This window comes from Mirounga leonina, unplaced genomic scaffold, assembly GCF_011800145.1.
Source record: "Mirounga leonina isolate KUSES-001 unplaced genomic scaffold, KU_Mleo_1.0 Mir_174, whole genome shotgun sequence".
Classification (NCBI taxonomy): domain Eukaryota; kingdom Metazoa; phylum Chordata; class Mammalia; order Carnivora; family Phocidae; genus Mirounga; species Mirounga leonina.
This window is the reverse complement of record NW_023270451.1, coordinates 72836090-72849782: the sequence shown is the minus strand read 5'-3', so window position 1 is coordinate 72849782 and position 13693 is coordinate 72836090. Positions and strand designations below refer to the sequence as shown.

Genomic DNA, 13693 nt, shown 5'->3' with positions numbered 1-13693 from the left:
CTAGAGGCTTGTGATATTTTCTCTTAAATTCTTGAATTGTTACTCAGTATTTTGTAACTTTTCATGTCTATCATTTATCATTTATCTCCCCACTAGAATAATGCAGTTTTCCCCCAGGTTAAGGAAGGTGCCAGTTTGTGTAAGGACCAGATTCTTTTAAGCTCACCCTTACTTTCGGGAGTCAGCTCTTTGTAGACCCATAAACGGGGAGTAGTTTAACAAATCCTCATCTTTGACAGACAGAATATTCTTTTTTCCTCTAGCCCCACTGGGTTGCCAAAAGTCTAGCTCAGCCTCTCAGCTGCCTCTTGTAGATCACTGTACGCTTTGAAGCAGAAGTAGCCCTGGCGTAAAAGCAAGAGAGAAAACGTACATTGAACAGGTGGCACATAACTAGGATGCTATTTTAAATGAGAGAATATCAGTAATTACATTAATTATAAGAGGCCTAAATAATCCAGGTGAAACTCAAAGATGATCAGATTGGATTAAAACCTGATGATTATGATTTTATAATGTCTATGATTTTCAAAGACATGCATCTAAAACTAAAGGCTACATAAAGGCTGAAAGTAAAGGGGTGGAAAAAGTTATGTCATGCAAGTGTTAGCCAAAAGAAAGCCACTGTAGCAATATTAAGAATAGAAAAAACAAAGTTTAAGGAAAAAAAATTTGCTATGCAAATAGAGGATTACTTCATAATGCTAAAACATTCAGTTTACTAGGAAGCTTTAATGATTCTGGACTTGCACATGCACCTAAAACATGATCTTAAAATATGGAAAGCAAAATTAACAGAATTACAAGGAAAAATAGGCAAATCCATAATCATACAGGGAGATTTTCACATATAGTAGATCTGGAACAAAAAAAATCAGTAAGGATACAGAATGTTTGGACAACATGACTAACACGCTTGACACAAATAGACATAGCACTCAGATCAAGACGTAGTTAGGTCATCTCCTTGGTCCTATGGAAGAACACATATTTAGGGTCATGAGATTTTTTAAAAAATCCATTCCTCCATTTGGAGCACTCATACAAGCAAGAGTAGGAAAAAACCTGTAATACAGACCTGTTCCTACAACACACAAGAGACTATAGCATCTTTAAGCTCATAACCTGAAGACACACACTAAAATTAAATTTCGTCCATCCCTAATCCTATCAGTTTGGTACCAGTACCGTAGATGGCATTCGTTTCATTGTTTAATTTTGTGAATTAACTTTGATGACAATTACCTTGTTGCCTAAACTGATCACCCTTCTTGTTAGGATGGAGAAGTAAAAAGCACTAATTATTTTTTAAGTTGCAGTCACTTAGCTAATTCTGTCCAATCTTATGAGCAGGATTTAGGGGACTGTTCAGGGGCTCTGGGCTCACAGTTGAAACCTTTATGAGAAGATCCTCATATATTCAACCAGTGTTACATAAATATGCAAAATTACTATGAAAAAAATCTTTGGATGTAAATGTAGTCTCCAGTGCCTTGCAAATAAGTCAGTATTCTGCAAACAAAGGGTATATGTTAAATGGCCACTTCTACTATAAAAGACACTACCTTTGGAAAAACAGTACTTCTACCTTAGGAGCAAGAGGAGTGGTGTGTGACAAGATGGGGAATGAGAGGGAGGATGGAGGAAGATACGATAATTTTTTTTGGAAGGAGAATTATTTTTAATTCCTCTTTTCAACCTTTTTCATACATGTTTGATCAGTTGTCCATATCAGAGCAATTTTCACTATTTTATTAGAAGATTGCCTGTAATAAGAATAATTTAAACAATATGAATGAAATGGCTTTCCTTTTTTAAAGAGTGAAAGCAAGACTCAATCTGAAATATAGATTTTGCTATGCCACCATCTTTATTAAAACAGATATAACTCTTATTTATAATCGATGCAGTGCATAAAAATAAGCAAGGCAGAGACATTTGGAGGAATTCCATTTATTGTGGATGCATTTTCACAATATATGTTTATTGCAGCGATCAATTATCAGTGAAAATATCAAGTGTTTATAAAACTTTTAGGAATGGCAGATTCACAGAACATGCTAATCACCTTGCAGTCTTACCTCTTAAAGATAACAAAGAGAAGTGTAATCAAACAAGTAAACAAGGAATTTATTTTTCAAAAGATTAAATCCAAACTGAACAAAATTCTACCCTAAAATTTATTCCATCCATTATTGGAATAAAAGTCAGGATCGATATATTCTCTTCTCAACTTTAGACTTTCTAGGAAAAAATATGTAATAGTGATCAGGAGAAGCTCTTATTCAAAAGTACAACAAAGCAATGTTACCTCACCATGGGCCTTAATTCAAACTTTGATCCATTTCACTCCAATTACGGGAGTCAATGCTAAAATCAGGCACTGCGTGCAAATTCTAGTTCATTTTGTCATAGACTCATGTCTACTCTGTCATGGGTGAATGACTTGTGCAATCTTGGTGGCTTTCCTTCCTTTGGCCCAGGTGTGCTAAAGCTAGAGGATTCGACAACTCTTTACTGATTTATGAGGAAAATATACTTTGGAAGGCAGTGGTCACTCCTCATGCCAGCCTTGCCCTGGTTAGCTCTTCCAGGGCAGTACTGTAGATTAGAAAACAGTCATTTGAGAGGCTCCCTCAATGTGGTAGGAATTGAGACTAAGACAATTTTGGTTAAGTCAAATGAGGTATAAGTTTATAGAATTACACTACATGTATATTTCTATGCTAGAACATATTGCCAAGACACTGGAGTACTCTTATCATCTATTGTGGAGAATAGATGACCCTTTTAAACTAAAATAAGATGTGATATCTAGATTGTGTGTGCAAAATGTAAAAATGACAAGTCGATAGACTCTTGGGGAAAAAGGTAGAATTAATAAAAGTTACATATATTTTTTTAAAATTCAACATGTTATCAACTTACGACAAGTACCAATGACTAATAAAAGTAGAAAAGTTTAATTTAAAAGATGTTTCAGTCTATTAAGAATGGAAATACTGTCATGACTCCTAAATACTGGCTTTTGCTCACTTTTCTTCTCTGCTCCCAGACATTAGCCAAAGTTGGTCTTAGCATACCCACACGTGGAATTCCAATCTGTATAATTTTGTGACAAAAATTCTTGTCTTCAAATTTTAGAGAAGGAAGAGACCTCATTTATCATCTAAGCCAACCTACTGTGGACTTGATTTTAAGAACAGAATAGAGTTCTGAGCAAGCTTTGAGTTTGACCCAGATGGTAGATTTGGGACAATTCACACTGGACTTCAACATTGTTTTTAATTATAAACTAAATACTCTGTTTTATAGAAAATGTCAACTAATTTTGACACTTTCTATAATCTCTCTTTTCTTCTTACAGGTTATTGGGCATTGGAAACATATCAATACCTATTCTGCCATGTATCTATTGGCAAATATGAAATATTAATATAATATTGTGATTTTTAATTTTTAAAAAGCTGTGATATTGGCTAGTTACAAGGACATATTGCTAAATATAATAGTCTAGCACATAAAAAAGCTTTCTACCATTAGTGTGTTTGTATACGTGTATGCACATACATACATGATCAGGTCATCTAAAATGTGGTTCGCTATCACTACCAAAGAAATCCACAAAGCAACCAACCTAAAGAATCAGTACCAATGTCAGCTAACATCATAATCCAATTTAGATATTCATCACATGAAAAAAGTAATACCTTAAGAGTATATCTTTTTTTTTTAAAAAACAATCATTATTGCAGTATCTCAAATCTGAAATGGGTTACTTTCAGAAAGTGTTTCAATTGCCTAGTAAGATAATTTCTTCCATGCTTTATGCTAAAGTGCAGAAACAACATGATTTCTGTATTAAAAATAAAAAAAACCCAAATAAAACCACTAGGGCTTGTTTTTCTGGACACTGCACACATTCCTCAGGCAATTTTCAACGTGAAGCTCCTTTAGTTGACTTCCGGTGTGGCTGGTATCACTGCTCAGACACAGAGTTATGATGATCAGTAGGAAAGTCTCTATTTCACAGCATGGGTTTCTTTAGAAACAGGCTCCTGTGCGAAGGCAGTACTTTTACCATGAACATCTCTAGACTGTGATTATTAAATATAGTGATAATATACATGGGTTTACTGGGATAATGAAAAATAAAACAAGAGGAAATGAACTCAATTTAGTAAATCAACATAAATATAAAACAGAGCAAACTAGCCCTCTCCAACTGAGCTGGTCCAGCATCTTGAGCGGCTACTTTGGGTTCTTTCTTGAACTCTCTCAAACCTGCTAAGAGAAGAGAGCTTTAAATCCACAGGCCATGGTGTTTCAGCCAGATGTTTTGTGTCAGAAGAAGAAAAAGATAATTGAAATATGGCAGGAATAAATATTTATGAAAGGGAGGATTATTGTTGGTATTCTATTCAAATATGCTTCTCGTCTTCCAGTCTACCTGTCGTCTGTTGATTTTTTTACTTCTCTCTTTCTTCTTTATATTCCCCCTTCCCCATCTTGGTCTTTAGCCTTGCTTGTATGAGCTTTTTTAATTTTTTTTTTTAAACTCCACTGAAGGGGCGCCTGGGTGGCTCAGTTGGTCAAGCGACTGCTTTCAGCTCAGGTCATGATCCTGGAGTCCCAGGATCGAGTCCTGCATCGGGCTCCCTGCTCAGCAGGGAGTCTGCTTCTCCCTCTGACCCTCCCCCGTCTCATGTGCTCTCTCTCAAATAAATAAAATCTTTAAAAAAAAATTAAAACCCCACTTGAAAGGCCAGGAATCCGTAGTGTGCTTTCTGGAACAGGCACATGTGGTGAATGGCTCAGTCTCGGCCACGTCAAGGACAATGGAGAAGTGGAATGGGCTTATCCTTAGTTTTCTCCAATTTTTTAATTTCTTCCCTCCTATTCTTACACCCTGACCTTTGAAACTTATGTGGCCCACACTCTTATTTGTGTATCATTTCTTCAACTAGCTGCTAAAAATCCTTGCTGACATATTCACAAATATTAGTGTTGTGAATCTGCATTTTCAAATGTGTACGTCCACCTCAAAGGAATGACTGCAGGACGTGTAGTGAGTCTGACATTTTGGAGCCAAGGAGCCACCCAACTCATAAACTCAGCTCTGGGCCTTGTGGTTATATTATTATTATTACTGTACAGAGAGTTTCATTGTATAGACCGAGCACGAGGGGGTGGTATGTGTGAAGACTCACCCCATCACCTTCCCACCTTGTGCCACCACACGGTACAGTTCCAAGGAGTACCATTCACATTGTGTTGAATGTGAGCGGTGTTCTCTTGAGTGTTACCATTCCAGATCATCTCTGTACTCCACTTCCCCGAACCCTGGCTCAGAGGAATGTTATCCGGAGAGGCTCCATGAAACCTGTGCTGATGGGCAATGGACAGCTGACACCCTCTACTCAGAAAGCAGACTATATACACATCTGACTGCCATTTCCGAGAGGTTGGAGACGATGCTAGAGGGGTGATGATGGCTTAGGCCAACAAAAGTTCATTCTTTGTCTTAAAAAATAAACTAATAAGCAATTGCCCTACTCACCTCCACCAGGAGAAAAATTGTGCAAGGAACTTTAAAGCTTTATATTTTCTGCTAACTATGCAATCCTCAAAAGAAAGCAGCATGCATAGTGGTTAAGAATGCAGACTCAGATCAGACGGCCTGAGTTTTGATGCAGGCTGTGCTAACTTACTGTTGTGTGGCTTGGGCAAAGTTCATCTCTCTGTGCTTCGTTTTCCTCAGCTCTAAACAGGGGTAATAAAAAGACCCACCTCCCAGAGTGGTTGGAGGGTCAAAGGAGATAATGTAGCTTAAGAAGGCAGAACAGTTCCTTGCATAGAGTGGACATAGTGGTTTGTAGTGGTGATAATTATTACTAGGTACTTTTAATATATTTAGCAATGACTTAGAAAAGTTATTTAAAAATCACCTTTAAAATAGAGAGACTGGGCCAGTGGATTTTGTTGGAATATAAGAGCAATCGATAACTAATCGAGAGACGGAACAGCACACTAGGCAGCTGTGCCAGACTTAGGAGCATGTAGAGGCAGGAAAGGAGAAGTGATTCTCTCACTTCAGGGACCTGTAGAGATCCTCTGGTTGCCTTTGAGGTGTTCCTCAGTCCCAGGTTTGCTTGAAAAGTGCTTCTAAATCGACCCATAAGCGGACTGTTCTAATCCTACTTATGGTTGCTCTCTGATTTCTCTCTCTTCAGTTTTCCCTCTATTAAAGGAGAAGACTGGGCTTATTGCTTGAAATGGGGAAGGGCTACAATGAGAAGCTGAATTAGCTCCTTGGACAACAGAGTCCTATGCTCAGTCACAGTATCATTTAGATACTGTCTAGAGCCTCCTTTATGAAGAATGAGCATACCCATTGACCAGAAGATCAAAAAAAGACAAATACAAGTACTCTTCGCCATTAGTTTTCATAGGGTAGCAAGTTTTGCCTGGCTTTTAAATATTATTTTAATTTTTTTCCATAGCACCCGTGGGTCCTCGGCTCCTGGCAACGTAATGGTTCCAGAAAGCAGCTTTGGAGCCCTGCAGGGAAACATGTTTTTCCCTGGGTGATCTTCAAATGGCTGTGGTTCCAAGCCCGGACCATGTAAGAAGTATAGAGCACGCTTACCATGTGACCTCTGTTAACACTCCTACCACCATGGTGCTTCTAGAACATCTTACTGCAAACCACTCCACAGGTCTGGACTATTTATGTTGTAGGACTGACAAGCCCACACTTCTGAAGGCTCTGTGAACTTTACCTCTCACTGTATCATATATAAGTTTTTAGAAGCTGATGGTTACCTAGACAAGGCTCTTTGGATCAGTGATATTTCTCATTTGACCCTGGAACATCATACTGCAGGATACAGCAGGCAAAGAACCTATGAAAAGCAAATCTTCCCAGTAGATTACCTTAGTGGGAGAAGTGACCTTATCCACAGATTGCTTTTCCCAGAGGTTCCGCTTGCCAGATACATCTCCTGGCCTCAAATCCTAATGAAGAAAAGGCGAAAGAAGTTGATAGGTGGCCATTTATATTTTCTGGCCACATCTAAATAAATCACCACTTCTGTTGTTTGTTTCAATCAATTTCTTATTTAATACGCTTTATCCTGGTGATTCGAAATGGATGGAATCAAAAGGATCATTAGCCATGGTTTTTATATGGACCTTGATCTATGTTATGAGAATGGGCTGGAATTATCCAGCAGGTAGTTCCTGTCCTCCACTGAGGGCTTCCTGTTTATTGATCAGTAGAATTGAAATATAAGCATATTTAAAATAATGTAGCCTATTTTTAACTTTTCATGCTCTTAGTAGCAAATAGAATAAATGTTCTCCCTCTCCCACTCCCCCTGCTTGTGTTCCCTCTCTCGCTGTGTCTCTCTCTGTCAAATAAATATATAAACTCTCTGGAAAAAAAAAAAAAAGAATATACGTTAGTTTTAATTCTTGTGAGATTGGATAAGCATTTCACCTCTTGCAGATTAACTTTCTTTCAGCATTCTGGTGTATTCCCTACACTCTTAGGACTTCAGTGCAGACCAGCCTGACTTTCAAATGCCAACACTCCATTTCTTTGCCTGAGGTCTTTCTCTGGCTACAGAGGCCCACTCTGCCCACCCAGGAGGCAGGCTGGAAGTTCAGAGAATTAACATCCCCAGGAGCAGTCTTCAATAACTCATGCCAAATCACGATGAGATTTGGTGCAAGAGTATTTCTCAGGCTCACTCACGCCTCAGCGGTGGGATAACTGGGAAGCGTGTGTTTTATGGTGGTTTCCAGGGTGCCTTGGTGGGATTAAGTTTTAATAGCCCATGTGGTGACTTGCTAAATAGCATTATTGGCTACCTCCTTTTCCCTGACTCACTTCCTGTAGTGTTTTCTTCGCCTCCCAAGTAAACTACTTGAACTCGAATTACTATCTCAGGGTCTGCCCCTGGGCAGCTCAAACTGAGACACTTTTCTAATTGCACTTTCCTCAGACTAAAATCATGTTGTGTTTCCTGAGGAGCAAGTGGGTAATTAAGAAGGGTATCAGTAGAGCCTAGCCCCACAAAAGGAAAGATTTACCACAAGTTGTACCCATAGGAGAAGTTGAGTTGATGACATGTGTGAGAGCATGTGGAAATCTTGGGAAGAAAACATGAAAATAACGATTGGTAACAGTTACATAGCTTCGATTCGTTATTTACTACCCTCAGAATTAATCTGGGTTGGATAGAGATCCAAATTTCTGTTTCCATTTACTTTTCTTCCAGCATTTGCTTATATTAGTACTTGGCAAAGGTGGTTTGTAGAAAATAAATGTGTTTTACTGAAATAGTAATGTTTATTTTGGCAAAACCTTTTCTCATTAGGAAGGCAAAGCTAATAACGATTGCATTTATCCACAGACACTGGCCTCAATGGTCATATTTTTGATAGATATTATTGAAATCTTGACACTGAAAATGCACTAGTTAAATGGTACCATGTGAAGCATTTCAGATTTACCTTAATCTTACTGAGCTTCTGGATTTCCGTTATGGCTTGGATTCCTGATATTCTATTAGAGAGTTACACCTATTTTACTTGGAACCAGTAAGCAACAAATCAGGTTGTTTTTGAAGAATTCCACTACATTTGCCAATGTAGGTAGAAGCTGCCAAATTGTCTGGAAGACTATTTTAAAATTTGGGAAACTATAATTAGGAACATACTAATGGAAGCTCTGGACAGTGGCTATTATTACTTTATTTATTTGATTCATATAAAACAATTATTATTCTTTCACATGAATGTCCTTTTACTGAAGAAAGTGAATTGTATTTCCCTTAAATCCTGCCTATTAATCTTTTGAGAGCACTTACAGAGTCTAAAGAGTCCATCTCAAGAAAATATTAACATCCAAGTGGTAAGCTGGCATTTTAAATCAAAGGGGAAATATAAATGCAATTACCTGACCAGACTACATTTTAGAGAAAGACCCACTCCAGAAGAAGAGGGAGAAATGAAGGCAGGAGAAGCAGGTTTCCAATCAACCAGAGATCAGAGAATGAAGAAGAGAATTCAGCTGAGAAAGACATTGTTGGGATTTTTTTAAACAAAAAGAAAGACAAGTTATCACTTAAATTGCTGTATATAACATGTAGGTGAGACACAAATAACAGTCAAACCAGATAAAGCAGACATACTCAGAACTCAGAATTCCAGTTATAAAGTTACACCAAAATCCTATAAATTCTGCCCACAAATAGCAGATGTCCCAGTAACAAATTAGGTGTAGATCAGTGTTTAATTCTAAATAAGTTAATTTTCAGGGACCCTAAAAGATATTGATTTGACAAACTACTTTGAACACCTTTAATTTTTAGCATATGTGAAAATTATTATGTAACCATGGTAAAGGGTGGTTTTTCTCTTCAGGGAGTTTTAGAACAGAACACTAATCTTGTGGATTGCTCCTTTCCTTCTTGAGGTTTCACTGGGTGAGGACCATTTTGGTGAAAGAATTTTCTTCTGATTTTTTCCTTAGTGGCCACATGCCACACATTTGCCAAAACAAACCCAGGCTTTCCCATCTACCCATATATGCCAATGACTATAAACAAGGAGCTGAGGATAAATCACCTTTGATCCCAAATCAGAAGTTACCTTTGGGGGCCTCCCATTTGCTGCTGTCTTTAGGTAATCCTCTGACATCCTGGGCTCAGGCTCAGAGTCCCAAGGGGGTCAAACTTAGATGCCTGCCACGAAGGGCCAGGCTAGAAACATAAATGCCCAAAGAGGCCTGGTGTAAGAAACTTAAAAAATAAAAAAAAAGAGGGAATCAACAAATTCAAGAGTGTATGCCTCTACACCTCAATAACATGTTCAAATTACAATTTTAAAAAGGGAAATAAAGCACAACAGCCCCAAACTACACAGATCTTAGCTGCAGGCCACCAGTGTGAAACCCCCTGGATAAAACCTGAACAAGATCCTAGCTTGACCTGTCTAAGCTGCCTTCCCAGACTTAACCTTTTCCTGACAAGTTTTATGCATCTGCAGGGTCCTCCCAGCCCTTTCTGCATTTCAGAAATTTCATCTCTTTTCTGCTAGATCCATAGTGTCTATAAGTTACCCTCTTGCCCTTGCTGGGCTCCAAGTCATGTCCTCTCCCAAAGAGACTGCCATGTTGCTTATTCAGACTTCAACATGGTGCTGGGTGTACTACGCTGGGATGTGCACGAAGCTTTAATCTGCTTATCAAGCACGTTCAAACAAACTTTTATTTACAACATCAATTACATTTCTTTTCTTCCAATCTGACCTTCATCCAGGAAGCCACATTAGTCTACCAAATCCAATGGGACATGGGAAAAAAATAGATCACCATAATCTATACTAATTGTTGCATTCTGCTTTCCTTTCCTCTCCATTCTCTAGGAGATGGTCTAGCAAATTGCTTACTAAATCACAGGTAAGGCAGGCAATGGTTTTGTAATTTCCCTGTAATACCTGTTGGTCCTACCAGAAAATGGGCTTTTTTGAGTGGAAACGGGCAGTTATTATACCTGTTGTAACAATAACTTAGTTAAATCTCTTAACCCTCCCATTAGGACAACACAGATGATGATAACTTATCAGTTAAGGTGCTGCTAAAAGAGTAAGGGTCAAGTCCTGGGCCAAATTCAGGGGTATAATATGGTATAGAAATGAACGAGATCGCCACTATTGTAAATATGAAAAAGTAACCATCTCGTCTAGCGAGGTGCCATACTCATCAAAGAGGAAAACATATACCTTTCTCTCTTTAGCCTTCCTATCTTGTGAGACCTTCAGTGGGTCTATGAACTTGCTAAATTTATATCAAATGCATGTTTGTGGGGAGAGGGTCCTTCGATTACATTAGGTTTTCAAAAGGGTCCAAAACTCAGAAAGGTTAATAATCACTCGTCTGGACACACTTATATAAGTTACCATTTTAAAAAGTAATTCCTACTCTTTATGTCACCTTTGGTGCTGGGGAAATTTGAGGCACTAAAAAGAATATACATTTTGGGTATGATCCCTTGCCTAAATTGTCTCCAGTTATAGGGCCCTCTTTCTGTATCTACTTGGAGGGGGTAAGGATTCCCCTCCCCGCCAGTATATAGACTTTTCAATTTTAACTTGGGTTTAACTTGGATTTACCTTGGTGAGCCCTAATGCAAAAACACCTCAGGCTGAATATTAATTGACTACAAGGAGTTGTACCCACGAAATGTATGGAAATACTTCCATTTTTTCTTTTTAAGTTGGAAAAGTGATAAACTTTACTGACTACTTTGGAGATTAAATATGGAGCCAATGGATGCAATTAAATGCACAACAATGCAGAGGCTGATGATTTAGAAGGCTTTTCTTCTACCTCTGGCTTGGAGTGGTTATACCAATGGGGGCTCTGCTCCCTTGGGCACCAACAAAGGTATAAAGGCAGCTTAACAGAGAAAGCCCACTAATATATAGTGTGGAGCTTAATAAGGTTTTTGATTATAATGATAAATGCAAGGCAATTATCACATTCAATGAAAAATTTAAAAGAACATTTTTCTAGTAAGATAGCCATACTTAGTAAGAAAATGTTAGTTTTCCAAAAATAACATTCATAACCGGTTTTTATAGTTTCCAGTTTTACTGTGTGTTTTTTTTAATGGCTTTCCTTTGGAGGTGTTGACAATAAAATTATAGCAATTATTTCAACAACTGCCCAATAACTGTATTTTTGTGTTAAGTTACAGAAATTAGGCAAATTAGAAAATATGGGTTCAAAATAGCCAACATACACATTCTTTTGGGAATAAGTCTAGGAGTGTCCTTGACTGAGAAGTGGCCAAGATAATTTGACATTTTCACTTTCAAATTCTAACTGTGATTTATAGAATGGAAGCTAAACAAACAGACCAATTAAGAGTGTAAACTGTGACCTGCCTCAAGCTCTGGCTAGCTACTCCACTCAGGGTATAGAGGTGATCATGGCACCATTTTACCCTCTGGGGATATGGGTACAGCTGCTCTGGACCAGTCCCTCTAAATCTGAGCCCCTCCTTGTTTGTTATTCATCAGGGTGACAGCAAAGAATAGGAGCACCCGTCTTTCCCAGGCAAATAGACCAACAGCTTGTTTTCTTTGGCTCCTGGAAACTGAGAGATCAAAAAACTTCAGAAAAACCCAGAGCTACTTACAGAAGGTTTGGGAGCGGGTGATTTATTTCCATCTGGGGTTTTAGTTAGCCATTCATTGATGCGGCTGGAAACCCCCACCTTCAAGCCAGCAGTCTCCTACAAAGTCAATAATCCAATATTACAGGAAAAAAATAAACTTTACTTGGAAAAAAAACTTCAAAGTAACCTTAAAATACTATTAGGTATTATTCCACATAACCATTAGGTGACACCAATCATTTATTGATCTCTATCTTTAATATTTTGAGTAGAATAAACCTTAAACTTGATATTTAAAGACGATGTTATCTGGTTTTCTTTCCCCTGCACCTCACCCCACCCCCAACCCCAGGGGTTGATGATTAATTTCAGGCACTTCATTTAGAATACTGTGGTCAGAGCATAGGACACAGCCTAGCCTCCTACACACATCATCTCTGAGGGAATTAACATCTTCTTCACTGCTTTTATAATTAACTAGTGTGATTCCTTAAAAAAAAAAAAAAAAAGGAAAAAAGGAAAAAAAAAACCCAGCCTCCAAAATTAAAAGACCCAAATCCTATACTGACCTTATTTGGTGTGCCTGACACAGTGGGGGATGAAAACACATTCCCTTTCTCCCACATGCTCTTGATATTGCGGACACCTTCAGCAGGAACAGGAAGATCCGAGGCTGCTGGCTTCAGAGGTTTTGTGGTTTTTGTTCCCTGAAATGCGTGAATTATCTTTAGGGTTGGTGCTGATAAGTTTGTTCTCATAAAATTATGCTGAGCTTGTCTACCTCAACATCATCATTTAAAATTCATTATGATATTAAAAAAATATCACCTTCACCAAAAATTCTGTTGTGAAACTACATTCTGATGACATATATGCCTCAAATAAACCGTAATACCTACATCAGAGGATCTTTCAAAAATGAAATGATGTCTTTTACTGAAACACCACTGATTGTGAAGGTGGTATCTCACGTCGTTTCTTCAATAGGTAAGTGCTTGTATGTGCACGGGGGACCGTGCTAGGCTCTGGGGATATAGAGCTACTCAAGACAGTCTGCTCCGCGAGCTACGGTGGGCTTAACATTTTATTTTATTTTATTATTTATTTATTTTTTTTAAAGATTTTATTTATTTACTTGACAGAACAGAGAGAGAGATCACAAGTAGGGGGAGCAGCAGAGGGAGAGGGAGAGGGAGAAGCAGGCTCCCCACTGAGCAAGGAGCCTAATGCGGGACTTGAGTGCTCGCTTCGGCAGCACATACACTAAAAATGCGGGACTTGATCCCAAGACCCTGAGATCGTGACCCGAGCCGAAGGCAGACGCTTAACCGACTGAGCCACCCAGGCGCCCCTGGACTTAGCATTTTAATAGCAGAGAACGGCAGTAACTAGTTACACAAGTATTTATTTCACATGTGCTAAGTGCTATGAAAGATGAATGTAGTGCTGTAAAGCACGCCCAGAGAGCATACGTGAAGGGGAAGAATACTTAGTTTAGGGGA

At 38.4% G+C, this 13693-nt stretch overlaps 1 protein-coding gene and 1 long non-coding RNA gene across 6 annotated transcripts in view; one reads left to right on the top strand and one right to left on the bottom strand.

The window, feature by feature from the left end:
- Positions 1 to 6904, top strand: part of LOC118021120 — an 89012-nt gene extending 82108 nt beyond the window's left edge. The window contains exon 3 of the long non-coding RNA XR_004682115.1: positions 6504 to 6904. This is a non-coding gene — a long non-coding RNA (uncharacterized LOC118021120). The remainder of the gene's footprint in view (positions 1 to 6503) is intronic.
- CALD1 (caldesmon 1) overlaps positions 1938 to 13693 on the bottom strand; it is a 182700-nt gene continuing 170944 nt past the window's right edge. For all 5 annotated transcript variants that reach the window (XM_035021150.1, XM_035021145.1, XM_035021149.1 and 2 more), the window contains 4 exons: positions 12761 to 12898; positions 12213 to 12308; positions 6937 to 7017; positions 1938 to 4284 (listed from right to left, as the gene is read on the bottom strand). In XM_035021150.1, coding sequence (XP_034877041.1) covers positions 4279 to 4284; positions 6937 to 7017; positions 12213 to 12308; positions 12761 to 12898 — 321 coding nt within the window. In that variant the 3' untranslated portion in view covers positions 1938 to 4278. The remainder of the gene's footprint in view (positions 4285 to 6936; positions 7018 to 12212; positions 12309 to 12760; positions 12899 to 13693) is intronic.